The sequence below is a fragment of the Colletotrichum lupini genome, chromosome 3 (genome assembly GCF_023278565.1).
Source record: "Colletotrichum lupini chromosome 3, complete sequence".
Taxonomy (NCBI): Eukaryota; Fungi; Ascomycota; class Sordariomycetes; order Glomerellales; family Glomerellaceae; genus Colletotrichum; species Colletotrichum lupini.
Window position 1 is genome coordinate 300,009 of NC_064676.1, and position 27,639 is coordinate 327,647.

General features: G+C 50.6%; 11 protein-coding genes across 11 annotated transcripts; 5 read left to right on the forward strand and 6 right to left on the reverse strand.

Moving 5' to 3' along the window:
- Positions 1-3,148: 3,148 nt before the first annotated feature.
- Positions 3,149-5,595, reverse strand: CLUP02_04808 (uncharacterized protein; the record flags this gene model as incomplete). The annotated part of the gene is made up of 2 exons (XM_049283818.1): positions 3,149-5,009; positions 5,204-5,595. 2 exons carry the CDS (start codon positions 5,593-5,595, stop codon positions 3,149-3,151), a joined length of 2,253 nt encoding a protein of 750 aa, XP_049140961.1.
- A 58-nt stretch (positions 5,596-5,653) lies between these two features.
- On the reverse strand, positions 5,654-6,925 carry CLUP02_04809 (uncharacterized protein; the record flags this gene model as incomplete). The annotated part of the gene is made up of 2 exons (XM_049283819.1): positions 5,654-5,870; positions 6,036-6,925. The coding sequence occupies 2 exons, from the start codon at positions 6,923-6,925 to the stop codon at positions 5,654-5,656; spliced, it is 1,107 nt and encodes a 368-aa protein (XP_049140962.1).
- Positions 6,926-8,526: 1,601 nt separating this feature from the next.
- CLUP02_04810 (uncharacterized protein) lies at positions 8,527-10,138 on the forward strand (the record flags this gene model as incomplete). The annotated part of the gene is made up of 8 exons (XM_049283820.1): positions 8,527-8,823; positions 8,877-8,959; positions 9,023-9,085; positions 9,154-9,309; positions 9,407-9,437; positions 9,496-9,611; positions 9,767-9,972; positions 10,035-10,138. The coding sequence occupies 8 exons, from the start codon at positions 8,527-8,529 to the stop codon at positions 10,136-10,138; spliced, it is 1,056 nt and encodes a 351-aa protein (XP_049140963.1).
- A 1,130-nt stretch (positions 10,139-11,268) lies between these two features.
- On the forward strand, positions 11,269-12,909 carry CLUP02_04811 (uncharacterized protein; the record flags this gene model as incomplete). The annotated part of the gene is made up of 8 exons (XM_049283821.1): positions 11,269-11,371; positions 11,438-11,491; positions 11,591-11,668; positions 11,724-11,856; positions 11,886-11,972; positions 12,042-12,052; positions 12,152-12,575; positions 12,738-12,909. 8 exons carry the CDS (start codon positions 11,269-11,271, stop codon positions 12,907-12,909), a joined length of 1,062 nt encoding a protein of 353 aa, XP_049140964.1.
- Positions 12,910-13,747: 838 nt separating this feature from the next.
- CLUP02_04812 (uncharacterized protein) lies at positions 13,748-15,924 on the reverse strand (the record flags this gene model as incomplete). Its single annotated transcript, XM_049283822.1, has 2 exons — positions 13,748-15,439; positions 15,526-15,924. The coding sequence occupies 2 exons, from the start codon at positions 15,922-15,924 to the stop codon at positions 13,748-13,750; spliced, it is 2,091 nt and encodes a 696-aa protein (XP_049140965.1).
- Positions 15,925-16,811: 887 nt separating this feature from the next.
- On the reverse strand, positions 16,812-17,083 carry CLUP02_04813 (uncharacterized protein; the record flags this gene model as incomplete). The annotated part of the gene is made up of 2 exons (XM_049283823.1): positions 16,812-16,922; positions 17,045-17,083. 2 exons carry the CDS (start codon positions 17,081-17,083, stop codon positions 16,812-16,814), a joined length of 150 nt encoding a protein of 49 aa, XP_049140966.1.
- Positions 17,084-17,154: 71 nt separating this feature from the next.
- CLUP02_04814 (annexin) lies at positions 17,155-18,658 on the reverse strand (the record flags this gene model as incomplete). The annotated part of the gene is made up of 3 exons (XM_049283824.1): positions 17,155-17,442; positions 17,498-18,558; positions 18,625-18,658. The coding sequence occupies 3 exons, from the start codon at positions 18,656-18,658 to the stop codon at positions 17,155-17,157; spliced, it is 1,383 nt and encodes a 460-aa protein (XP_049140967.1).
- Positions 18,659-19,627: 969 nt separating this feature from the next.
- On the reverse strand, positions 19,628-19,948 carry CLUP02_04815 (uncharacterized protein; the record flags this gene model as incomplete). The annotated part of the gene is made up of 1 exon (XM_049283825.1): positions 19,628-19,948. One exon carries the CDS (start codon positions 19,946-19,948, stop codon positions 19,628-19,630), a length of 321 nt encoding a protein of 106 aa, XP_049140968.1.
- A 948-nt stretch (positions 19,949-20,896) lies between these two features.
- On the forward strand, positions 20,897-22,273 carry CLUP02_04816 (uncharacterized protein; the record flags this gene model as incomplete). The annotated part of the gene is made up of 1 exon (XM_049283826.1): positions 20,897-22,273. The coding sequence occupies one exon, from the start codon at positions 20,897-20,899 to the stop codon at positions 22,271-22,273; it is 1,377 nt and encodes a 458-aa protein (XP_049140969.1).
- Positions 22,274-24,238: 1,965 nt separating this feature from the next.
- On the forward strand, positions 24,239-24,754 carry CLUP02_04817 (uncharacterized protein; the record flags this gene model as incomplete). Its single annotated transcript, XM_049283827.1, has 1 exon — positions 24,239-24,754. One exon carries the CDS (start codon positions 24,239-24,241, stop codon positions 24,752-24,754), a length of 516 nt encoding a protein of 171 aa, XP_049140970.1.
- Positions 24,755-25,429: 675 nt separating this feature from the next.
- Positions 25,430-25,910, forward strand: CLUP02_04818 (uncharacterized protein; the record flags this gene model as incomplete). Its single annotated transcript, XM_049283828.1, has 2 exons — positions 25,430-25,663; positions 25,749-25,910. The coding sequence occupies 2 exons, from the start codon at positions 25,430-25,432 to the stop codon at positions 25,908-25,910; spliced, it is 396 nt and encodes a 131-aa protein (XP_049140971.1).
- Positions 25,911-27,639: the final 1,729 nt, after the last annotated feature.

Sequence of the window (27,639 nt, forward strand, 5' to 3'; positions counted from 1 at the left end):
GAATTCCTTTTCCGTAATCGTTACTACTAGGATTTCGTAAGGTTCTTACGATTATAATTACGTTAGTAATACCCCTCGCTTATAAAGGAATTTATTAACCGCTTTTGCGATTCTTAGGCTTGCGCTTGCGAACTATTCGTCTAGCTAATAGCTAAGGTCGTTTACGATCTCGTAGAATAGGGGTTGCCCCTATAGCCCCTTTTTCTTATAGACCTTAGTTAAATAGATTAATACTACGTTAATTTACTCGCCGTTAGGCTAATCCGCGATTCTATATATCTACGTCCCCTAATAGTCCGGGTTAATATTTACCTATTTATAAGGGATTAGGATTTTATTTAGGATTGGGTTTTGTCCTCTTCTTTTTTATTCTAACTCGCTAAGGATCGTACTTTAACTTATACTTATATTAATAATTACTAGCGTATTTAATCTTAACGGGGATATATCTAATCCGCGCGCTAGTTATAATAAATCCGTGCTTTTATTACCCGACGAATTTATTAAGGTTTAAGAAATTCCCACTTCTTCTCGCTATCTCGCTACTACTCTCGTTTTTATTATTTCTAGTAATTACTACTACTTTTCTAGATCGCTAGCTATCGTACTTACTAAGATCCTCCTTTTTATTTAATATAAAAAAGTAGGTTTTAGTAGTTCCTTTTAATAATAATAGCGGTAGACGTTTATATTACCGTAGTAAGATATAATAATTAGTCTCGGGATTTTTACTAATTACTAATTTTTTAAAATTAGTAATCTTGTGCCGTAAGCTAGTATAAAAAGAAGCCCTTTAGCGGCCCTCTAGAGGATTCTTTTTTTTTTCCTTAGATCCTCGTCTTTTTAGCCTTTTCTTAGGCTAATAATAACTCTAATAAGAGGTCGTAGGACTACTTTAGGGTGGCCACCTTCTTTTTAAGTTAATCTCCGAGATCTGTAATATTCTTAACTCGATACTATTAGGACCTCTAAATCCCCTCCTCCTTTATTAGACCGTCCCCTATATTATATTCCTAAGTAATACCCGGGGGGTAGTTAAGGGAGTTACGAGGAGGTTATTTAGATTGCGGGCTTAAGGGCGTACTCGTAAGATCCCTATAGTAATAGACTTTTCTATATACCGTAAATCTCTTAGCTTAATAACTCCTATAGGGTTACTTTCGTTATTAAGTAAGAATATTTATATTTAGAGATCCCCTTTTTCGATTGCGTAGTGCTCTTTTATACTATATTATTAAGCCCGTTCGTTATACTAGTTGATTAGGTAGGTAGTCGTTGTATAGGGAATTCTTTTTACTAATTTAGCTAGTTAATTTCTAATCGCGGGCCGGCCGCGGGGAAGTTATTTAGTAAAAAAGGCTACTTAAAGCGATAATAAAATACTAGTTACCTAAGCGGTTCCGTTAATTAGTATAGTTTAACGTAGTAAACGTCGACCTTTCGTAAGTAGTAAAGGGCTACGATTATTTAATTCTATACGGTATTTAAGAATTGCCTCCTTTTTTATTTACTTCTATAAGGTTAATTAGTACGAATCTCCTATCCCGTACGGTATTAAGAGGTCGTCTCTTTTACGTAGCGAGATACCTTACTAATCTACGATAATAGAATTTAACTACTAATTAGTATTAATATCCCTATTATAGAGTAGTTAGTTCGAACCGTAGTTAATAAAGAGATTAATTAAACTATTTAGATATCTGCGTAGGTATAAAAAGGAGGTTCTAACCGTAGGTTGGGCTGGCTATGATAATTGTAAATAGGGCCCCTAATTGGCCCCTGCGCAGTCGGCTGTATGCCGCGGTCGAATTAGACTTCTAATCCGACACTATACCTGTGTACACGGTCACGGCCCGCGATACGGTTCCGGTTCAGGACGAAGATTCTGGTGGGCGTGTATGGTGTTTTGATATGGTTGGCGGTTCTTGCGGGCTTTGCTGGCGCTTTGGCTGTGAGGAGGAATAGAGGGTTGAAGGGGACGAGGTTATCTAATGGTGTTGAGGCGACTAGAGGACCGGGACTGGATGGGATTGTGAGAGGAGGTCGTGGGGTGAGAGGGGGAGAGGTTGCAAGGGGATTTAAGACTCCGAGGCTTGGGTGTGGGTTGCTCAAGTCGTTGAGTGATGATGAGATCGGATGTGGATGTGTGACGGTACCGGCTGCCGACCCTTTGTTATGTAGATTTGGATTCGGTTTTGAAGGAGAGGTGGAATAGTTAAGAGATATCAAGACATATAGAGCCGCAGTTGGTAGATCACTCAAATCACATTATATTGTTTCTTACTTCTATATAATTGACTGTACTCCCTTCTATGCAATCGACTTCATGAGTTCATTTGCTCGACGTCTGTCCATAGTGACGCTATTCCCAAATTTCAGACTGCCGTTCTCTGTCCTCTTCATCCACAATACCCATAGCCAAGGTCAATCCATGTCGTAAACGATAGCTTCAAAGTAAGTACGGAGAGTCGCTGTGATTTCCAGCATTTCAGAACGATAGAAACCTCACTCTTTTAGAAATTCCTTGCAGAATCTTTTTTTCCTGGACTCATAACTCTCAGCAAAGCCTGCGAAATCCCATCGACACCCTTCGAGTCTATGTATAGCCTTCAGGATTCTCTCGACTGTCTCTCCACATTTTTATGCGTTCTCCATCCCAACACCTCACTGTTTCAAAACATTGGGTCACCGAGCAAACGGCTTCACAGTGAGTTACGAGACAGACAAACTCTGGTTGGGGTTGATGGTTCTTGAGTGATTGAGAAAAAGGGTTTCTAGAATTCTGTTCTACAGTTCTCGAAGAAAAATAGGTATCAAAAACAAAAGAATAGAAACAAAAACTTCATCTGCCAAGAGACGCCCCAATTCATCCCATTAACCACGCCCTAATCGCAACCTGATTCCCAAAAGAAGGTAATGCAAAGGAAAAAGCGCAAGTCAGGGCCATCAAACTCCGTACTCGCAATACACTGTACTGTCCAGCTTTTTTTCAACAGTGTAAACTCTGAAACGCTTCCGCCAGTGTCCGCGACCCAAGCTGCACCAAAAATAAGCAGCCGTCCGAACTGCCGGTATGAACAGGGCCCGAAAATATCATACAAGCTCTCACTCACTCACTCTCCCTCTCACCATGACGGGCTAGGATTGGCTAGCCAGTAACTCTCCGCACCCAGAGCGTCGTCGGCTCGTATTCTGCATTGCGATCCATTCTCTTGTAGGCTCTGTGCAACTTGAGGCCAATCTCGTACTCTTCACGCTGAACCTCAGCGAGCTCAACCTTGAGAGCCTCCACCTTGCGCTTCTCGGCCTCGCGTTTCCTGAGGACAGCCTCACTGGCCAGGATACTGTCGGTCGGCATGAGCTCTGTCATTTGCTTAATGGCCTGGTTGATGTTGATGCGGCGATTGCCCAACGACTCCAACCGAGCGTTGAGGTAGCCTACGCGATCGTTGACCATCGAGAGCTCGGTCGGCGGCGGAGGCAAGGCTTTGCTAGTAGACCAAACCGACTCCGGGCGGCTCGAGTTGCTGTACAGGCTGGCAGAGCTCGTTCTAGGCAGCGGCTGCTTTTGGCTGGGCAGCTGGGTTCGGGCAGGCGGCGGCGAAGTGTCCTCGGTGAAGGCGCCCGACATGTAGGGAGACGACATGGAGATGACGATGGGCTGGTCTGGGTTGATGGAAGGGCTGGTGGACTTGAGTACAGGAGGTCGTCTGCGGTTCATTACACCGTCCTTTTGCTGTTGCGGTGGCGTCGGGAGCGAAGGCACCGGAGGCCGATCCGACTCTGCGGATTCGCGAGGGGTATCGGGATCGGCGGAAGTCGCGTATGTAGTGACGCTGAATCTCGAGGGAGGCTGAGCCCAGGGGTCAGTCGGCTTGGCTGCAGCGGCAGCGGCAACTTCGCGTTGTGCTGCTGCAGGAGCGCGCGGCGGCGACTTTTCGTGAGTGCTGGCGGGTGCGTGAACAGTCTGCTCTGAGTAGACACTTGAAGAATAGGAGGGCTGCGGAGCGTGAAGCGCATGCGAGTTGGCAGGAGGAGGTTTTCTTCGTATAGCCTTGTCGAGGCCGAGATGTGCATTAGGGGCAGAAGGCAGGCCCATCAGGGATGGGGGTTGTCTCTTCGTGACATTGGCGTCATTAGTGGCCTCGGGCGTCGCATGTACGGGCGATTGGACTCCAGCGCCCGAGTTGGGAGGACTGGGATATGCCGACTGTGCGGGTGGAGGGGTGCGAGCGGCGGAGGGAGATGAGGCGGTAGAAGCAGTAGTCAGCTGGCGGGGAGCGTTGAAGACAGTTCTGATGGTGGGCGTCCTCGACCGCGGTGACGTTTCAGATCCAGAGGGGCTGACAGGGGACAGTGGTGAATTGACACCTGCGATGGGCAGCCGAGGCCCAACGGCGGCGCGTCTGGTGCTCTTGGGCGGGATGTTGAGAGGTGCTGCAGGCTTCGTGTCACGGACTGGGCTCACAATGGGTGCTCGTCCGCTTGCACCTCGCCATGGTGGGCGCTCGTCAATGACATCGGGTGTCGTTGATGACTGAGGCGGCGACTGCGGCTGCTGGGGTTGCTGTTGCTTTGGGCTTCCGCCGACGGGCCTCAACCTTCGCAGACGATCACCAAAGGTTTGCTGCGCCTGTGGTGCGTTCTGCATGGCTCTCATTGCGGCCGGGGACTTGCCGAACTGCGAATTTGAACCAAACTCCTGGGCGTACTCTTGTGGCCTGACTTGACCCGCACGGCCCGTGGTCTGGGACGTGGGTTCGCCCGTCATATCATCCCACTTGGTCTCGCGCTGGATCCGCAGCCGTTGCTGGGATTTGGTCTCTCGGAGAGTGTGAGCCGCAGCTTCTTGATTCTTGCGACGTTCTCGGCGCATCATGGGGATATTCGTCTTTTGCTGAGCCTGGTGATGCTGGTCGTTTTGGCCATGGGCGCCGTTGATATCGAGCTGCGACATGTCCGGGCTCTCGTCCATGGGCGAGACATTCCCGCAGCCCTGCGTGGGGGTTCTGAAGTAGAGGCACATGGTTAGTGGGTGGTTGGTTGACTTGCAAGTGAATCACTATCCAAAAAAGCGAGACGAGACAAGACACATTCCACGTGGGTTTTGAGAGCGAAGAATAAGACTTCTCAGACAAACCCAACGTTTTGTGTTGCTGCTCGACACTGTGCCTTTTGGTAGGAACGACTGGGCTCGACTTACCCATCTCTGTGAGCTTCCATGTCAGGAGAGCTCGGAGGGGAGATGTCCGCCACGGCGGAGGTGTAGGTGTTTCGGGCAGCCACGTTTGCGAAGTTTGGCGAGATGGGGGAGGTGTAGTTGTCGCCGTCGGAGTAGATGGAGGAAGCAGGGCGCCAGACGCCAGAGGTATCGCGGTGGTTCTTGTATAGGTTGCGCGGGGGAAGGAGGTCGTCGAGAGTGCTGCGGGAGCGCGAGATGTTAGCAAGAGCGTTTTGGAAGGCGTTTTCAAGAGTATCTTGAAGGGCAGTGAGGTTGCAAGAGAAGGAGGCCGAGATGCCAGCGACGTGGTCGAGGTTGCGGGAAAAGTCGCGATGGACGAGGAGCATGCGCGAGGACGAGGTTGCTGCCGCCATGGTGAGCCCATGGAACGACTGGCCTTGACGCCAGGAAACCTTGAAAAAGAGCTTCACCTCATCTGGCCGGGCGGAAGGCTCGAGTGGCGGGCGCGTTCGATTGCGAATAATGGAAATCTTGGGGGATTTTTGGTTTGAGCTTGAGCTTGAGCTTGGCCGCCGCTTGAGCTTCGTTGAGTTCGTTGAGTTCGTTGAGGAGGCGCGTGGGAGGAGGGCGCGAAAAAGTCAATATCGCAACGGGCAGGAACGGGTGTCCAAGCTCCAAGCTCCTTCTCCTGGTGTGGTGTGGTTGATCTTTCCATTTCTCTCGCCTTCTCCTGCTCTCTTCCGCTCTTTCCTCTTTCTTCTCGTCACATTGCATTGTGCATTTTGGGTGGAACATCGTGGATCGTACGGTGTATTCGGGGGAAGGGGGGAGGGAATGGCATGGAAATACTCACTCTTCAGCAACACCACTCTCTTCGAAGGCAAGTTTCTGAATGCCACCGGTTCGGGACTGAGTGTCGTTCCTCGGGTTTGTCGCTGTCGAATTCGATCTCGTGGTGGTTGTTTTGTTGTTGTTGTTGTTGTTGTTGTGCTCGATGCCGAGTCCGCCGCGCGGGTTGCGAAAGTTATCGGGCCAGTAGTTCTGGTGGTGCAAAGTGCTCGTGGAGCTGTGCTGGGTCTCGCGACGGAGCCTGTTGTAGTTGGCAATGGTGTCTCGACTTCGAGATGCTGCTCCCGATGTTGGAGCTGGTGGTGGTCCTCCTCCTCTTTGTCCGGGGACCTGATACTGATATGGCTGGACGGGTTGGTACTGCTGGTGATGTTGGCCGGCACTTCCTCCTCCTCGTAAATGCACCCTGATTTGTTGTGTTGTTGTCGTGGAAGTTGGCGTGTGGTGTTGGTGTCGTGGCTGCTGCTGCTGCTGGGATGTTAAAGTGGATGATTGGCGGTGGTAGGGATGAGCTCCAAGTTGTCCAAGGTGACCTTCCAGGTCGCGTTCGCGCGTGACAGAGCCAGTGACGGAAGAGAGAGAACCGGTGACGGAGACAGAACCAGACTTGAGAAGATTCCTCTCGCGTAGCTGCGGCGGCGGCGGCGTCAACTTCTTTTGAGGGCTGCCCGTCGTTTTCAGGCTGTTCGTCCGACGGCCAATCGCACCACCAGCACCGCCAACACCTGGACCAAATGCACCAGCACCAGCACCAGCACCGCCGTTGGTACCTGACCGGGACCTTGATAGGGCGTCGGTCCCCGGACCCACCCTGCCCTCTAATTGCAGGCCCGTTATAGCGGTTGGCCCCGCCCCCGCTCCACCGCGACTTTCACCTGAAGAGGCGTCCCACATCTTTTGTCGCTTTTCTCTCTCTTTTTACAGAGTACTGTACTTTGTCGCTCGTCCTTCTCGCTTGAGGTGCTGGCCTCCTTACCTAAGACGCTTCTTTCTTAGGTCAGCTTTCCAGTTCTTAGCACCAGCTGTTAAGTGCTAAGAAAGGCAAAAGTGACAGCCGACGGCGATCAAGCACCCGCAGACGCCGCAAGTGCAATTTCCCTCCAGGGGTCGCCCGTCTCTCTCCACCCGCTTCTTCTTCTCACTCAAATCCTCTTCCAGGAACCCAGCACTCACACACTGCCCGCCCGTCAAGAGATTGCAACCCCACCAATCGCGGTGCACCCAACACCACGGAGGAGTATTACCACAAAGAAGTGGCTTGAATGCGATGCGACGCGGACCAAACTCTTTCCTTTTCGCTTGGGGAATTGGCGAAACACCCTCGGCTCGATGACTTTGTCGTATGCTCGTAGTCGAGCAATGCTGCTATTGTTGCTGCTAACGCTGCCGCTTTAGTTGCACCGTTTCGAAAGACGGGAGAAAGCAAAGCAAAGCAAAGCAAAGCAAAGCAAAGCAAAGCAAAGCAAAGCAAGGCAAGGCAAGGCAAAGCGAATGCTGCTTACACCTGGCCTGGATCTTTCTCAAAAGAGGACCCCCAAGGGCTTGCAAGGGAACCGGACACAAAGATGTTAAATATCCCTTACTTCGGCGACCGAAAAGAGACTCCCGGACCTCTCTCAACTCGAGAAACTCCCACTGAGAAACACTCCAGACGCAGGAAAAAGGAACCAGACCGAGCAGTCAATGACAGCCCGCCGCGCCTCTCGTCCCTTGTCCCTCTCTTACAGCGTCGCTGTCGTCCGCGCTTCACAACTTCAGTCTGATGTTTCGGATCTGCTCCCGAATAGGATCTCCTCGAATATGCTTATCGCCTCTCTCTTCGCATGAATTTGTCTTTTGGTTTTCCTTTTCGACTCGCCGGGGACAAGAAGTGGAGGGGTCTATCTCTCCTCGTTTCGAACGCTGTGACCGGGAATGGGCTCGAGTGTGCACCACCTGGGAGTTGGCGGTATCCTGGACCTGGACCTGGACCTAGACTTGGACCTTCTTGCTTCCTTTTCGACGACAATGAATAATTCCAGGTTTCTTTCTTTCAGTCTTCCATGGGTTCCAGTGTCGATAGCATACGATTCGGATACTAACGTCAAGGTGCCGGCTCGCTCGCAAGTCGTGTTCGAATTCGGCGGAGTGGGTATGATGCAGCGGAGTCCGGCAAGATCTCTCAAAGCCAGGCCGTCGCAGAGGCCAAGTGCCGTTCCTCGTTTCGTGACTCGGGATGATGGGCGTGGTGGTGGGGAGGGAATCGGAAGCACAGGCTGGCTGGCTGGCTGAAAAGGGTAATAATTCACAAACAAAACGTTGCTGGACCCCACGAACAACGACCTCGAGAAAAGGATCAAGAAAGCAAATCTTCCTTGAAATCAAGAAATGACAACAGAAAAACAAGCGGTTGACAAAACTGAAGAACCAGACGAGAGGAAGAAACAAAACGAGAAAACAAGAAACATCCAAGGGCTTAAGAGTCGAGACGACAAAATTCAACGCAAATCCCCAAGATGAATCACAGACGAAGTGAGGGAGCTACACTACTCTCCATCATCTCCACATGGGAAAACCACATAACCCGGCACTTACCACTCGTCCCGCGGGAAGATCACCAAGGAGCGGACCTGTACCTTACATGTCCTTACATGCAAGCCTCTAGGGCCAAGTTTACCATGCACCTTGGGCGGAATAGGGTCTCATCGGGCGTCCGTCTGGCACCACACATCCCCTCTCCTCACATCCATGATCCAGCCCGGCCGCTGTCCCAGGGCCCAGACACGGACGGGGAACAGCGAACGCCAGTCACTGTCATCGGACTTTAGCAGGCTGCCCATGTGCCAGACGGACAGAGAGACTATAGACAACCAGGGAAGACATCAGTCAAGCAGAAGCTAGAGCCTTCCTCGAGTCCCCGCCCAGGGGCCCGTCCGCCACTGCTCCTGTGTACGTCTCAGCCATCAGACGACGGGCCAACGCCTCAGCCAAATGACGGGGCTTTCTCCCGAGCTTCATCCCCGACGACGTTCAGACATGGACCTCTGTTGACTGTAGCCATACTCACACAGTACTGTGACAGTAAGTATTTGCTTGGATGTGCTAAGAGAGTGCGAACCGCTGAGCCTAAACCTGGACCGCAGCATGCAGGACGCGGGAGGCAACATGCAGGCACCGCAGTGCAGCACTTCAGTCCAAGTAACCTCAGCGAATAACACCCCCAAACCAACGAATATCTCGCACAGCGTGCAAGCCGACACTAGGACATCTCCTGGAGGGGTCCAGGGCCCGGGGAGCAAGTGAGGTGCTCTCCCGGGCCAGCGACGCCAAACCAAACTGCAAAGTACCTACCCTTCCCGGCCTGCGCTTTATTGGATGGTACCGCGCCGTGTGCAGCCCCCCGTGGCCCCCTCCATTTTACCGCGTTGTATGTGGTGACTTGTAACCCAGTCGATGGTCCTGAGTGACGGATGTTCATTACGCAGTGCAGCGCCCAGCGGGCTGCATGCGAGGTGATGGGTTGGGTTTTGAGTATGGACCTGCGTCCTCTCGATGAACATGTTTGTGAAGAACTCACTACACGGGTTCGTCTCTTGGCCTGGTGACACGACGTTGATGATCCCTCCGGCGTGCACGAGTTAGTAAAGGAGAGCGTGGTTGAACAAATTCTTCGCTTCGATGGCATCTCATGCCCGTTGAAAATGTTTCATCGTTTCACGAAATAAACATCTCACTTTCATCAAATCCCACCCACAGCCCCCCCCTCCAATCCAACACCAGCGTCACACCCACTGATTCAGAGCCCACCTCCGTTCCCTCCGCCCATCAGAGCTTGTCGTTTACAGTGTACTTTCGTAGATCGGGAGGTCTCGACTCTCTCACTCGCTCATCAGCGCCGGGCGGCAGTCTCGAGTGGCGCAAACCGGCGTACCGCCCCCCCATCTCATTCAATCTCATCATCTGTACAAAACCTCGCGTGCCAACGAACCATTCCGAAGCGCCACTTTGATTCCATAATTTCCAGGGACCGTTCCTGCGTTTCACATTGACCACCTTCTCTCTCCTCCCGATGGCTCCCCTCCCACCGAATCCTTAATCCTTCATCTGACTTTACCCACCCGACTTTGAGAGAGGCTTCTCAGCCAGTGATAGGTCTCATCGCGTCGGTTGATATAACTCACAGACAGGCCGGGTCGTGCTTTCAAAGGGCACATGGCGAATGAATGTGTGAGGTGAGAGGCCAAGTCGAAAAAGGGAGATGGGATCTGGAATAAGTACAACAAGGCCAGCAAGTCATTTGCTTCTGCTCACGATTCACCTTCCCCATTCAACGCTCATAAAGAAGTCTCGTTGATGAGTGTGCACTCGGGACGCCCGGCCCTCGTTGATTACTGTTTAACTCCATCGTTTTGCATTACTAGAGGATTACCGCAGTATATATAGACGCTACCCTGCCCTCGAATTCCGTACTATTTAACCTTAACCCTTTTTATAAATTACCTATTTTTTCCTTTATTTTACCCTCTCTCTCGTTAAGGGATCGCTAAAATTATAATTTTAATAACTTATTAATAAACTAATATTACTATTTAAAAATAAATAACTTATATATATATATAAGTACTAGGAATCTTATTATTATAAAAATAATAATAAATATATTAAAGTATTTAAAAAAGCTTTTTAATAAACTTTTAATACTATTTAAAGTAATAATCCTCGAGCTATAAAAAGAAGCTAAGGTATTATATTAATACGGCCCTATTTATTTTATTAATATTAATAATACCCTTTTTAATATAAAATATATTAGTAATACTTTATAATTACGTTATTATACTTTATAAATCGTACTTAATATTAATAAGAATTTTAGTATTATTTTTTAATTTATCTCTTAGTTCTTTTATTAAAACTATTATTATAAAGTTAATTTAATTATTAATATCTTGATAAGTATTTTAACTTAACTTAGAGGTTTTTATAGTTCTTAAATAGAGGTTTTTAAGGGATTTATAATTAGATTTTTTATTTATTATAAGCGAAGTTATTATAATTAAAGCTATAGTATTATTTATAAACCTCGATAATAAGTAGTTAGTAATATAATTTTTTTTTATAATAAGCTTAAAAAAGTATTTTAATTTAAGTACTAAGTAGGTATTATATTATTTTATTAAAACTATATTCTTATACTTATAACTTAGAAAGAATTAACTTTCTTTGATAATAAGGTACTTAGGCCCTCGTTGATGGAAATGACTAACGACCCCTGGAACTCAAATCGACACGCGCAATCTCGTCCAGTGCGAGGCGAGCAGTGTGGACCCTGCACTTTGGAGGAGGGACGGAGGAGTATTCGTACGTCTCACTGATCTCAGCCGACCACGGGCGACATAGCTGACCTGACCCGACCGTGAAGTTGAGCTGACCTGATCGTGGATGATGGACCTGACCTGACGTATCCACAGTCGAATTCCTGTACAGATTCTTAGTAATACCTTGTTATCGAAGAAAGTTAATTCTTTCTGAGTCACAAGTACAAGAATACAGTTTTAATAAAACAGTATTCCTGTACAGATTCAATGGTCGGGTCAGGTCAGATCAGCTTTGATCACTACTCTCAATCGGCCACTGGCCCAATGCCTGCGCTGGCCCGTGTTCTTGAGCTGAGCTGATCTGTTGTCCTTGACCTGACCTGACGTGAGTTGAGCTGAGCATAACATCTGTTTGCACATGGAGCGTACCTCAGGTCAAACTCAGCCTCCTGTCCTCCAAGGCTCCAATGGCAGCGAGCCCTTGCCCGTCAACGAACAGCTACAGCTGGCCCGAGCCCATTATACACTGTTCTGCGTACTTGACCTGACCTGACCAGAACATCTCTCATTTTGCAGTTGGAGTATGCCTCAGGTCAGGTCGAGTTTGGCCTCAAGTCGTCCACTCGCAAGCTGCCATTGCTCGAGTGCTTGCTTGACTTGACTTGGCAAGACAGTTGACCTGCCTGACCTGACCATGAAATCCATACAGATAGCTTGATTGCGGGTACGTCAGGTCAAGTCGACCTCAACCTCGCCTCCTCCGATAATAATCAGCCATTGCCTGACACTCCTTTGACTTGACTTGACCTGACCCGACCACAAGTCCTTGAAGCTTCGACTACACACGTCAGGTCAGCTCAGGTCAGAAAGAGAACCAACGGTCGGCTGAACCACCACCTCCACCACAATACAAAGATTCGATGCGCGCCGAACCTAATCAATGACCTGAATCTATTCCAAAAACTCCATCCTGAAGCGCGAGCATCCTTCCTCTCTCCCTCACCTGGGAATCACATATTGCCCAGGCAGGCCCCTCCACGCTACGCGACGCGCGCCTCCAGTCACTCGATCCAAGAGCAACATGTACTCCGTACGCTCGGAGCCCGCAAACATCACGTATCCAAGAGAACACAAACGCAAAACCGCACCGCACTCCTCGACCCCGCAATGCGCTGCACTGCACCGCGCGCCGCAGTCAGCAGCCAGCAGGCAGCGTACGGCAGCATCTCTAGCAGCTGCCATCCTCGGTGAAGTGAAACCTCGTCCGTCCATGCATTCGGTCCAAGCTCCTATCCCCTAAACCCCTCCGTCCCGACACGAATGCCCCAATTCGCCAACTCCCGTGTCATCTCTTGAGGGGATCAAGTCTTGACAGACCATGACAACGGCACCCGTCTGTTCTCGCAAAGCACGGGGGTACGGGTTGCAGCACGCACCACCCTTCACCTGTCATCACGTCACATCACGGCCTCCTTCACCTCGGTCAAGCCAAATTGCGTCCGCAGCTCTATAGCCGTGGATGTGCTGCGTCTGCAACGCTCGAGACATGACCTGTATGCACCTCATCATAAATGGACATAACACAGCAACAGGTGATATGTTCTCGCCCTGCACCCCTGAGTGTTCTGCCATATAAACTATCAAATCGACTCCCCATGGCCTCATTTAAACTTTTCCGTTATCATCATCTGCAGCTCCTCAGAGCAATATTTCAAACAAAACAGCCACCTTCGAAGATTCACCCCAATGGCTGACCCTCCAAGTACGAGTTATCTGCATGTCTGCCAACTAAGATGTAAGGGAGCATGGACCATGAGTCGTTGCGCCCATGCGGCAGCACATGAATTACATTAAGGCAAGTCTTCAATGCCGACCATGCATGAGTGTCGATCACACGTCTCCGAGCCACATCACATTCAAAAGAGGGACAAGCATTCAAGCACACGTTTGTGATCGCTGTCTTTATTTGCAATTAACATTGATATGTCTGCCTTGCAGGGATTCAACCCCGGCCGTCTGGACCCTTGCGCTTCAATGACCCCTTCAAAGCCTTTCATAAACTTTTGCAGACCAAAGATGTTGCGACCCCAGAGCTTCCAACCACGACCCTCTTGGATGAAAGTAAAATCTTGCGCGCGATTGTCTAAAGAAATCTCAAAAATCGCATCGCTAAGACCTCAACGCCTTTTGAGTATGCCCGATGCCTGTACCGAAAATGAGAAACCTGGGGTATTCGAATGGCTGCGATCTGAGAAATAGTAGCTGAATGCTTCCATCCAGATACTGCGAACACTCCCTCTCCTTCTCTCGCTCTCGGCAATAGTTGTCTGCCGAAAATCACGAGGTTGCGGAATCGTCGCAAACAGTGCTGATATAAGAAAGACGGCAAAACTCAGAAATGCAGTATCTGGTGGCCCGGTCACTCTTCGTCATCAGAGCTAGAGTCTGATTCGGAGGAGCTCTCAACGTCGTCCAAGTCAATAGGGGCTCTGGCATCACCCCCAACTTGCTTGAGAAGCTGCAAGGCCGTCATACCGCCATTAGACGATGGCCTCGACGGCGTTGCGTCCAACGCGCTTTCGTCCGGAGGAGCAGACCCAACCTTCTTCGACGGGCTTGGGACGTGCACCTCAACTTTATAGTTGCCTTGATGATATGTTGACGGCGGCGGCCGGCTTGCCACCGGCTGTGCGGACGCAGCCGGCTGTGACATGCTCATGCTCGCCGTCGGATCCTGTGTTGCGGCCGTCGCGTTGGACCCGTTGAGGCCATTGGCCATGTCTGTTACCGCGACGGTCTGGATCGGTGTGAGGTCCCGCGGAGTCTGCGTCGCCGACGCATCACCATTTCCATTGAGGCGAGCTCGCTTGTCGGCATGGCCTTCCTTACTCGGCGTAGGAATTGCGCGAGGTACACCATCAGGCATGCCCATACGCTGGCGCTCCAGTTCCATCTCCTCGCGATTACGTCGCTGGCGCAGCTTGATGCCGTACTTCTTGCGGATCGTGGACTGCTTGCATGCGTACGAGTTCCTGAATCCCACCAGCTTCTTCTGCAATTCATCCGGGTCACCACCGGCTTTCTGCGCAGCTTCGATTTTTATCTTGAACCCTTCTTCGGCTAATTGCAACTCGGCCTTCAGCGCCTCAATTTGATGTACTGTGAGATGGGCCATGTCCTTGTGCTGAGGAGTGCCCAATGGAGCATCCGAGAGATCAACCGCCTGAGAGCTGGAAGGAGCGCGAGGTGTCTGGGTGTTCGAGTATGCCGGGCTGTTGCTACCGGAGGCGACGTACATGGGGGCGCTATCCGGAGCTGGCCGTTTGACGGGCGGGTTGAGAACTGGTAGCGGCAGAGACGCCTTCGGAATCGAGGCAATATCATCCTTGATGACTTCGTCAAAATCGCCACACACTTTGTTCAACCTGTGGTATACCAAACCAGCCATGCCGCCGAATCTTTGCGCGCAGTGAGGGCACACGTACGCCTCACTAGTCGATTTTGACAGCGGAGCCGTCTTGACACAGATCTTCTTCTTGACGTGCTGCTGACGGTCAGCTTGGCCCACGTCGCAAATGAGACCATCACTTACATGTTGGTAGGCCGATACCCCTGGGAAAGTGCGGTGACAGTAGAGGCACTGCGGGTTGGCAGGATCCGCTGGCTCCAGGGGTTGCGCAGGGAGCTCTGGCATTTGGTTGACACTTTTGAAGGAGTTCGTACGCGCAAGGGCAACTTGATGTTGTTGTTGTAACGGCTGGTGCTGCTGTTGCTGTTGTTGTTGGGCCGGAGCCGCAGGAGCATTTCCAGGCAAGGAGGGGATGACATGTTCATTCTCGACGATATCCGCAGCATCGTATCCGAGCCTCTCCGCTCGCGCTAGGGCATTAACTAGTCGACGTGCCTGGATAGTGGGCAGACGAGCTATGAGAGCTCTGTCAAGGAACGTGTCGGAGGCCTTGGCGAGAATCTTATCCGCCACCTCATCAATGTCAGCCGTAGTCATGGCATTGATAAGCTCGTGCTTGCCAGCCTCTAGGAACCTTGCGCCAAAGTCTCTGACGGCTCTCTGGAAGATTCCCACGTCGGCTTGATGCATGGTGACGTTCATCTGTAAGAGGGTCAGTCAATCGTGATTCGTCAAGAGCCTCCCGGCTTCCTTCCCATAACGTGGTGATCCCCGCGACAGATACTTACAAGAAAAGCCAGGTGATAGTGTGAGCCAAGGAGACACTTTGGGTGGTTGTCCCTAATCGCACGTCTGACTGCATCCGGGTCTGATTCTTGAATCGCAGCGGAGAGCCGAGCATAGTCGTCCTGGAATCTCTTATTTTTGTCCACCTTACCCGTATGTTGAGCTGACGCTGGCTGAGTTTCTTGCTGAATATCAGAGGTGACAACCGGAACAACAGGCGGCTTGACTCCATTCGCAGCAGCACCTGGTACAGGAAAAGGCACCGGGGTCTGCTTGGGAGCCGCAGCTGGTTGCGATGGCGGAGGGAAAGCGGGAGAATGTGATGCGGACTGGCGAATTGATCCATGGCCGTATGCGCCGGCGTTGGGCATAGGCGGCTGCTGCATCATTGGTGATGCCATCTCTGAACAGCCGCTTGCTTGATCTGTGAAAAGTGACTCTATAGCCAAGCCAAATGGAAGACGTTGTTCAAGAAGCCAAGTGCACTGGTTGAAGAAGGAACGACTCTAAGTTGAATGAGATCGTCGTCCGTGGACCCAATTTGGTCAGGTGCAACCTTTTCGAGTGTCAGTAACGGTCCAAAAGTGCGCTGAGAAGAAGCTGCTCACTATCCACGAGTTGACGCGTCAATCTTTCGTCAAACGCGTTCTTTGACGTCGATCTCGAGTTCGCGATCTTGATCGTGGGGGATGCTCGTCGTCCTCAAAGTGCCGTTCTGCGCAAACAAGTGGGCAGACGTAAGTGGAGCACGGATTGTGTTAAGTAAAGGGTGGAAAAAATAGGAAAAGTTAGGGCGGAGGAGGGGCCACGTCTTTATTAAGGTAGTAGAAAAAGTTAATTAGCGTGACTTATTTAGAAGGGGGGGGGGCCTGGGACCGCTATAAGTAATAGCTAGAGAAGGTGCTATAACTTGCTATAGCGTTTTTGGCAGGAAAGACCCGCTCTTACCCCTTAGCTCCGGTTTGATTGGCCGCGCTTTCCGTTTGCTTTATAATGACATAAGAATCTGTCACACATTCGCGACTGCCCTAAGGTGCCACATAAGACGCTTGGACTCGATGCACCCAATCAGAGCATTCGGAGCAGGAGTGGCCGTTAAATTGGAGCAATTACTGCAGAAAAAGTAACATTTTTAGCCCTTTTATTAATAAGTCGCAATACGGAGTAGATTCTCTCCATATTTTGTCACCCACGTGTAAGAAGCGCATGATTCGTATTATTTCGGCCACAGTAACGAGCAGCGAGACTGGGTCATTTGAACAACGGCAAAGCATCGCAATGTTGACAATTAGGTGGGAGCGAGTTTGTCTCGAGAAAAATCATCTGAATGCAACAGCGTCATTGGCGCCGAGAACAAAGACCGAGGCATTGTGTCACCACCCAGAGCACCTTGAAAGAACTGTTGTGTTGCAAATCCAGAACAGAGTCCAGATTGTCATTACGGTAAACTACTGATAACCATGCCGAGTACCCGTCCAATTACCTCTGCTTTTCGCGAGCTCCATCGTTATAGGCGCTTACGGCCTCCAGTCCATTCATCCATCCATCATTCCCGGCCATTATCTCATGAGAAGTCCTTCCCAGCCCAGGGTATCATTCGGTTTCGCACTCCGCGCCAGCGTTGTCGCTGCTCAAATGTTCTCGCCAATACACGCCAACATCAGCCTCTGGTAATCGCCGCTCGTCTCGCCCCGGATCCTGCTCGCCAAGCTGCGGTTGTACCTAGCTTGGTACGCACCCTTGACGTTGGCGAGGGTGTTCTTGTCCCAGTGGTATCGCACCACGCGTGCTACGAGCAGATGATCCTTGGTGCCGAGCCCAGCCATTGAGTCTTCCAGGAGCTTGGCGGCATGCATGTACTTGTCGACTGCGTTGCGGAGCTGGAAAAGAAGGGCGTCCTCCATGTGACCAGAGAATTCCTATCGCGTAAGTTAGTATCGGGTATGACGTGCGCGTCGAACTGGGCCGGCTTACCTTCTTAATGACTTCCTCAAGCTTCCTCCTAAACTTCTGCTCGTAGGCTTGGTTGATGGCGCGGATCTGATTGTCGTTGCGGGTGCTCAGGATGCTGCAAACAAGCATCTCATCCGTGCCGACCTTGCCTTCGGTAGCCTTGTACAACTCCATGACATCTGAGTCGACCTGTTGTGGCACAACGGGTGCAGAGTCTTCTGCTCTGTTGGCACCCAGAACGATGAGGAAATGCCTCTCGGTCTTCATGCTGAGGTCGCCCTTTACGTCATCCTCCAGGCGCCTCTTGAATGTTTGCTGGTATGCGCTCTTGATGGCCTGCAGATCCGCGTTTGAACGGCTGAGGAGAATGTCATTCAGAACACTCTCCTTTGTGCCAACCCCGTCCATTGCCTCGTACAAGTTATAGATATCGGAGCGGAGGGGGCCGCGGGCGATAGACACCAAGCCCTTCTGGAACCAACTACTTGTCTCCTTTTTGATATCCTGCTCGAGATCACGCCTGAAATTCCTGTTGAATGTTGTTCTGATGGCATCGATCTGCAGAGGATCCTTGGTTGCTAGACAGCGGATGAGAGTCTTCTCGTCGGTACCAAACCCCTTCATTGCGTTGCGCGCTGTCGTCGCGTCAGGAGTCGCATCCCATTGGATGATCTGAGGAGCGCCGTATCCCAAAGACGCCGGCGTCGGGGGTCCGTAGTGCTGAGGCGGAGGAGCGCCATACGACTGGTTGGGTGGCGGTGCCCCGTAGCCACCCGGCGCGGGAGAGTGTCCGCCATATGGCGAGGGAGGGATCGGGGGAGGTGCGCCGTATGCGCCGCCCTGAGGCGGATACTGGCCTGGCGGAGGCCCCTGGGGCGGGGGGTAGTGTCCGCCTTGCGGGGGGTATTGGCCCGGAGGAGGTTGTTGGTAGTAGCCGCCCTGTTGAGGAGGTGCACCATATTGACCGGGCGGAGGACCTTGAGGAGGAGGGTAATGTCCTCCTTGCGGAGGATAAGGTGATCCGCCGTAACCTCCCTGTTGAGGGGGCGGATACTGCTGGCCGTAGCCCTGGCCGTGAGGCTCTGAATTGGTGTCAGGATCTAAATAACAAGCATGAGAGGATCGCAGAAATGCGGAATGCAACTTACGCGCGCCGTAGCCGTACTGGCCTGGATAGGACATTGAAGTCTGGAATGCGACGCGCAAAGCTCGATCGGTTGACGGTGCCGGGAGAATCGGGGGCGCGCTTGCGTCAGAGGTCAAGAGGGGGCGGGGTACTGGATGTTAGGTAAATGTGAACTGCGTATTCATACGGAGTAGGTGTTGTAAAAGACTGCGGGGCAGCACAAGGTGACGAGATGCAAGAAGACGGAAAGTCGGATGAGAGAATCGTAGATGGGACTGGGCGGCGTAGCTTATTTTAAAGCTTACATGTGGCGGACGGACAAGACGGGGTCTCAAGAGGCAAGCGAGGTGACGGCGACGAGACCGGTGTGTGGCTGTGAGTCTTTTGCTAAGGCAAGAATTGCGTGTTTGGGCCCTGTGCCGGTGCTGAGAGGGGGAAGCTGGAGGTGATCCTTTCCGGCCGTCACCTGCTTTCTGTTGGTGGGAAGAGCTTGAGCTAAGGTGGAAGATCGAACCCGACGAATCGATCCGTACGCGGAGCTTCTCCCAGCAGTCAGCAGCAGAAAAGCCAAAGTCATTGGGCTGCGAGACGGTCTGCCCAGACTGGTGTGGTGGCTTAGTAGGCACGCGCCCAGCAAAGAAACTCAACGTCATCCACCTGGAAGATTAAACACGACTTCTGGGCGGCGCGGGCAGTGCGATGAGGTCCACAGAAAGCGACCAGAAGGTCCAAATGTTTCCATCCTCCAAGGCGCCAACCCTGTTGAGCTGCTGTCAGCGCCACAGAGATGCGTAATCGAGGTAGCACTGCCAAATGTCTCGCGTTCCTGTGCACCATTGCTGCAGCCCGATGCGGTGGGGTATGTTCGCTGTTCAACTCATGATGAATGAGGCATTGAGTCGAGGTAGAAAGGGATTGTTCTAGATGCTGTAGACCTTGAATTAGTTAGTACGGATATCCGAAGCTGAAGAGTAATGATAGAGCAAACAAACGTGCAAGGTGTGATCGACGGCGACCCTGCTGCCCTACGAGATGACATGCACGCTGGGGGCCAGAGCTCCCTTGCCCTTGCACGACTTTGGCGACTGTTTCTTGTGAAGAAGCTTAGGAAGTGGACCGGGCAGACAGAAGCGCCTGTGGTGCAGAGATGGGAGCGGAGCGGAGAGTCGAGGGGAAGGGTTCGTCTGGAGGAGGAAGAGGAGGACGCAGGGGCAAGCCACAGGCCAAGGCTCCGATGCACGAGCCACCGGCGAGCTATGGTTCCGGCTGCACCGCCACTTGCTGACAGATCTCGGCCTTTCCGGCTCTACGTGGCTCATGTCATTCGTGGCTGGTGGCTTCTCCATGGTGGCTTGTGACACTGAATTACATAACAATACTAAGATACCTCGCACCTCGAAAAACCAGCCAGCACTGAACAGGCGCATGACAGGATGTGGTTCGACAAAGTGTATCCCCAGCCTGCGATCCGAATGACAGTACCGTCACTAGTAGCTGTTTGCCTTTGAAGCTTCGCTAGCACGTCTCCCATTTTTCATCAAATGATGGTAGCTTCCTGCGAGGTCTAGATGCAGCAGTGTTAAAAACTCCGCCAGCTGAGTTGCAACAGCAACAGGAACGCGGGTGGCTGGGCAGCCCTCTTTTACAATCTCCCATTGGCCACAACGGATCCACCTCGGTAAGCTAAGCGAGCCGTTCAGCCCAGCCCGTACCTGGCGTGCCACGCGTGCCTGGTTTCTGCTCACCTTTAGGCCTGTTGCTCCCCCGCCATTGGTGCCCTTGAGTCGCTGCGTCCCTGGCCAACCAGCCAAAGGTACCTAACCCCTCCATCCAAATCCCCCCATGCAGTCAAGTCCCTTGTAGGTAACCCCTGGATCAACTGTCAAACCGCCTTGGAAGCTGCACTACCACCACCAAAATGGAGCCATTTCAACCTCCCAACCACCAACATTTCCCATCACGAGCTTTTCCGAGCTTCCCTCACCCAGCCATCCGCGTTTGCGAGTGCAGCGCAGTAAAACCATCATGGCTCCCGCACATCCTTCTGTTTGCTTTTCCTTTTGCTTCTCCAGTTTTTCCTCGTATACCCTACAGTCGCTTTTGCAACTATTCGTATTCGATCGACATCGATATCCACCGTCCTGTCAGTGCCCGTCCTTCATCCTGCAGCAACAGCAAGAAGCACAGCATCGACCAGGCCTGTTAACTTGAGGCACCAGACTTGACTTGAGACGAGCTCTCTCTTCATCTCTCAAATACATCACACCGCCAGCAGCTGGTGGTCCATCGTCGAGATGCGGCCCTCTGCTCCCCTGCCGCTGCTGCTATCCGTCTCCACAGCAGCAAACGCGATCCCCCTCATCGATCGTCTCCTCCATCTTCGTGGCACAAAGCCAACAAAGACCTACTCAGTGGTCAATGTTGAGGGAAGTCCCAGCGCCGACCCGCCAGTCGTCACCATCACAAGATCGCCGGTTCAAACAACGGTCACGCAGAGAGTCACCGATACCATCACCCAGATCTCGTCTGCAGTACAGACAACATCGACTACATCCCTCATCATCGTGAACGTCGATGGCACCACGGACAGCGGCCCCGCAACCGTCACTGTCTACCCAAGCGTAAAGCCTACCCCTGAATCAACACCTTTGACAGTCACTCCCACGACGGCACCGACAACGCCACCGGTTGCTCCTCCGCCAAGTTCTGTTGAGCCAGCACCCTCCTCAGCTGCACCGTCAACTCAAGTCTCCGAGTCTATTCAGCCAGCTCCTTCTTCAACAAGTACGCCTGGCATCTCTTCGAGCATTGCAATTCCTTCATCCACACCGTCCTCGAGCGCCCCTGTCGTGGTGCCTCCCCCATCAAGCGAGACATTGGCGTCGCCTAGCCCGTCCTCGCCAGTGCCTTCGTCGCCATCGACATCTGCTCTCGAGCTGCCGCCCTCTACAGAAACACCAGTGGCACCATCATCAGCACCTGTTGGCTCATCTACCGCCAGTGTTGTGCCTCTTCCTTCGACGGAAACCCAGGGTACTCCCAGTGCGTTCCCATCGCCGTCGCCGTTGCCGTCCGCCAGTGTCTCCACGGGAGCAGCTGAGCCTCCATCGACTTGGACATCTATTGCGGCACCCCCAGCATCATCCTCAGCAGCCGCAGCTTCCAGTTCTTCCGAGACCAATGCGGTTCCCCCTCAGTCATCAGTTACATGGGCTGCTCCAAGTGAACCGGTTTCAACACCAGTTGAATCGTCTGTAGTCATCGTTCAGCCTCCCTCGCCTACAGAGACCCCGGTTGCGCCGACTTCTTATATCGCTCCCCCTGTGGAACCATCATCTGCTCTTCCACCTAACGTAACATCATCATCATCATCATCATCATCATCATCAACCTCGACGACTACAACTTCTACTTCTACTAGCACAAGCGTCACAGAGGCTTACACGCCGCCGACTCCTACCCAAGTCTATGAGACCACTTATCAGACCTCATGGGTACAGACGCCCAGCTCTTTCCCTCAACCCTCAACCTTTGTCACCAGCATCATCAGTGTGACAACATCTTCCTCGGTTCCGGAGTCTACCACGAGCTTTGACGATGGTGATTGGTCTACCACCAAGTACCCCGAGTGGAACGGTACTGCCAGCGCGACCCCTCGCTACCGCCGATGAAGGGGGGGTCATATTTCCTTTTGCTATTACGGAAAAGACGATTTATGTCTGATGTACTTTCACGTGTTTTGCATATCTTCAGCATGGCGTAATTAGTTCTGCTAGAACATGGGAGGTTGTTTGAACTTAAAGCATGGGTAACACGTGCGAACGAGACCTGAGAAACGACGCATTATTCAGGGCCAAGGGCCATCTCGGACTGTGGGAAGAGAGCTCACAGCAGCACAGACCAAGAGCTGGAACGCGCTGTCATCAATGGGTTTCCTAATGTCTAATAAGATAGAACTTGTATATACTCAACCAAGCGTCACATATGATCAATCGTTCTCCCGTATGCTCGAAATAGAACGTCGTGCCCCTAGATGTTGTCTGTAACGCAGACTAGAGTCTCGACAGTTGGTTAATCCAGTCGTTGATGATCACACATGCCCCCTCCCACAGTCCGAGATGGCCCTTGGCCCTGGACGCAGAAGCTGAAGGCGACACAGCTTGTGTATTGTGAGATGGTTGACTCAAGCTGGGAGATCCGCGTCACCGTCCAGGAGGCTACTATCATCTCAATCTCGGCTTTTGGAAGCCTGTTTGGAATGAGAAAATCATTCCTGTTTATTCTTCAATCGTTACTTGACTGTATGCAGTCCGCTTTTCTTATTTCCAAAAGAACACGGGAAAAGTCGGGTTGGCTAGGGATGCAAGCGAAGCCGCAGCTCAGCATAGGACGATTGCCAGAAAAGCAATGCCAAAAGGATTTTCCTCTTCAACAGTCTTACAAAATAATTAGGCAATTATCCGCTGGCTAGCCTTCCAGAAACTGTAGGCATCAGCCTCCTCATTGGTGCGCGGAGGAAAGCGTAGCGTTGGCGCTAGGTGACTAGCAACATCGACCAACGCGAGAACACGTTGGACATCACGAACCGGTTCACGAGTTTCCTGGGATGCGTTCATACTCTGCTTTTACTTAGATTCACACCCAAAAGGAAAAGAGTGACACATTCGGCATTCCACGCTCAAGAGAATTGGAGACGGTTGGCCAAGTCCCGCCTGCTCTTCTATCTTCTGAGCCGGGTTCCTGCAGGGTTGCGGACCTCTTCGCAACCTCTACAGTCGGAGATGGGGCAGAGGGAGTGTGCAAGTTAAGCCAAGTCTGTGCCGAATAATCCGTGCCATGGGGAACCGTTTATGCATGAAAATCTCCCGGAGAATTTTAGGAAGAGACCCGTTGGAGGAGCTAGAGTGTAAGCTTAAGAAAGCTACAGCTTGCTCGGCCGATCTATATGACTAGAGGTCCGTAGGATCCATGCTATTTTCTCTCTTGCAGCTTTTTGCGCATCAGAATGACGAGGAAGTTGAAAGTGAAGTTTCGCTCGGTGAGCGAGCTACCTTAGATTAGGGATTGTCCAATGGCATGTCTACACGTCTTACGGCCTTGTCATGACTACGCCGGTACAGCTGGCGACGCAGCGACGGTCTGGTGCCGTTCAGATGAATGCAGGCTCCGACAGTTTTACGGCGAGAGGAGTTAGTTTCCGAGACAATATGGCGGGAGCGAGGGGGTTCGGCATGTGTTCACGGTCATGGTCTCTCCATGAGCCTACTAGGATGGCAGGGGCCCCATGGGTCGTATAGGTGAGTCGTGACTGTTGATCAACTTCGTCATTCCTCGATGGGTCCCCGATCTGTCTGCCATATTCTCGGGTTCTTTCTTGGCCAACTCTAGGGCAAAACCTTTCAGCTGTAAAGAGGGGGGAGGGGGAAGGGGAGAGTATATACCCGCAGTACTCCTTGAGTACCATATATGCTCATGTGCCGACTTACACGCTCGTCTCAGCCTTTCCACCCAAGCACTCCGTCCTTTGGGCTGAAGAACAATCGCTCTCTCCTTCCTTCCCCAAGCGAAATTTTCCTCTCCTCAGGGCTGTAGAAAATCACTTCAGTAACACTCTTCGGGGCGCTCTCTCTCTCGCAATGTTTCCACACCTCCAGTCATGCAGACGCAAAAGCGTCTACTCAACCTTCCTCCTCCTCTCCTTCCTCCTAGCCCTTCTAGTCGACTGCACCCTCGCGACACCATCTCCGACCACAGAGCAAGCTCTCGACAAACAAGCAAGAGATACAACGATCCTAGAGGACCTCTCATACCTCGCCATTGCAGCCGATACATCCTGCGAGGGGTCCGAGGGCCAGTACAACTGTCTCTCGGACAGATTCCAATACTGCCTCAACGGGACGTGGAGCGACGTTACCGCGTGCACCGAGAACAGCGAAAAGGCTGCCGGATCATCGTCTCTCTGCACGCCTATCGGGAGGACGGATACCATTGATTTCAACGGAGAGTGTGAAATCAGCGCCGCTTGGGGATGGGGGAACGGTGGCGGTGGTTGGGGCGGCGGTAGGGGGTATTACGGTGCTGGAGAGAGGGTTGAGGTGTCAAGGTGGGTTTGGTCTTTTGTTGGTATGGTATTCGTCCTGGGTGCGTGGTGAAGCTCAGGCCGATGAACATTCTGTCACCGGTGTCCTGGGCAAGGGAATGAGAAAACGAAGGGTAGGATGGATAGGGACATTGGAGTACATTCGAACTTTTCTTCTGTCGAGGGGATTACACATCAACAAGGCGATTGGTACATTTTCTTTGCGCAGACGAGGTTTTCTCATGGGACCATCGGGTCAGGCGTTCCTTTTGTAATAATACCAGCTTATCTCTAGGCTTTACAGCAATGCGCGGCTTCTTCAAAGGTATTCAAAAACATATGACATATGTAGTCTATCTCTAGGGGTGTGCATCAACTGGTCGTCCTGACATACCGGTGTGCTCAACTACGCGTCATGAGATATCTTCAAACAGATAAGAATTAGCTTCCTGGATAAGACAAAGCGTTGAGGCTGACATCAACCCATGCGGCAACCAGGATCCGAAGGTCCACAGATCAACAAGAGCCACGAGCCAGCTTTGCGCTATCGTGACGTCACCCCTTGGCGCATCACAAGACCAGGTTCAAGGAAGCTAACGACCAACCTCTCTCGATATAAATTCCGAAGATAGTTTAATGAACTTGTATATCATATCTACTTGAAGTGTTACCAAATATTCACATAACTCGGCTCATTAATCAACCATAAGAAACCAACGTCTACCAAAGCTTGACCGCAACCATCACCATGGCCACACACACGAATTCCGAAGTTCTCAACGCCGAGACCGCCAGCACCGCAAACACGTACGAGACCCCCAATGTGAATACCGCAACCTCCCACACTACGAGAACCGACGAGATTCCAGCAGCGCACGCGACCTCCAGAGCCGCTACGAGCACCATCGGCGGCGGCGATGCGCCGACGACGCGTAGCGGTGGCATTGGACAGCAGATTAAGGGTGCATTTGCACAAGGACATGTGCGTATTTTCCACGTTTATTGACGCCCTCTAGTATGATTAGGGGACTGTTGCTGAATACGCGATGCTGATGACTGTGTTACAGGGAATGGGAGAGGTGATTCGTGGAAAGTTCAACTCTGCTGTTGACACCGCGGCTGGCGACTCGCAGGGCATGGCCAAGAACAAGAACATCACTACTGGCGGTGAGAGGGAGTTTGCGACAAAGGACTTTGTTAAGAAGGGGACATTGGACAAGGCTTTGTGAGGTATTTGTCTGGAGAGGATGTGTTTTATGTATGATGAGTGTTGTTGGTGGAGGGCTTGAATGATACCAACTTGCTTGAGATTCCCTTCCGTATTTACCTTAATTCATCGATTTCCACTACGCTGCGGCTATCAGTATCTGTACAATGTATGGTTGAAGCTCCGATTTGAAGATCTGCCATGTTATTTTTGCATCTTCTAAGCTCCCAAGGGTGGGATATGAGTTACGTTCGAGAAGTTGAGTCGTAATGCTGACTTTTGTGTTTCTCATTCAGATTATTCTTGCTTCTGGAATGACCAAAGAGGCCAGCAAGTGCCATAACATGATGAACGTCATAGGCCGACTAGGGTCAGACCACTAGGGAATCATACGTACTAACTGCCAGACACGCGGTGAGTCGTGAGCCAAAGTGGCGTTTTGACATGGGAGCTGAACTAAGCTGGGTAAGATGGCAAAGAATACAGGGTACGCATATACATTTTGCGCCTCCGTACGGCAGACTGCAAGAGGCACTCCGCCAAAACCGTTCTTTCTAATAGACCTACGGCCACCGTAAATTTTAGGCATTAATAGCGCGACTTTCTCGTACGTATAAATAAATATTATAATAAATCCCGTATATTATTATAAGGAATTACTTATAACCGTAGGTAGTAGTAGTTACGTAAGGGCGGTTATGCTACTTAGCGAAAGTAGGGTAGCTAGGGGGCATATCCTCCTTACTAATTTCTATTACTAATTAATTTCCCTTTCCTCTTAACTAACCTAATATTCCTTAAATAAGGTAAGTAATCTACCTACGCCCCTGTAGTTACTTATTAGCGATTATATTTCGCTTTATTATACTTTATACCCTTTTCTACTTTACTTTTTGTAATGGATTCGGGATGCGGCCGGCGACAGGACGCCGATGACTCAGCGACCGGTGCACGGATCTCATTACGAAAGAACTTTCTAGGAAGCAGAGCCCTTACGAAGGACTCTGCAAGCTTTAGTCTTACAATACACCCATACCTACATTGTGGCCTCGCTGGTTAAGTGCTTATAGCCTAATCTCTTACACTTTTATTACTATTACCTAATTATATACGTAATTATAAGTATAATATTCGCGATTTACTAATTAAAAATATTAATTAGGTATAATTGGGTAATTTTATGCGCAATTACTAGTATAATTTTTACTAATTAGTAATTATGCTTCTTCTTAAGCTAATATACGCGTAATTATAAGTATAATTACGCGTATATACCTATTTATAATTCAATTCTTTTTATTTACTTTTTTCTTTAGTATTAACTATTTACGTATATATACTAACAATTTCGTATAGGACACTCCCTTTCTTAATAATTATATATACTATATAATACTTATAATAAGCGCTTAATATAGCGTTCCGGCCCGTATTAAGGGTATATAGCTCTTAACGGTCCCCGTATACTAACTTACGTAATACCCTAACGACCTTACGTCTTATAAAATAACCTCTTACTTCCTTACTAATACGTATACCTCTATATAATAGCTTTTTTATTATACAGATTCTTATGTTATTTATAGGCTCTTTATCTTCCTTTTCGAAGACTTTTTACTAGATCTATAACCTTAGTATTATATAGGTTAGTATATACTACCCTATACTATTTAATATTACTATACTAACTTATATAATCTAGCCTTAGTATTAGATTAAGCTTAACCCTAAGATTACTAAGAATAGCCGTT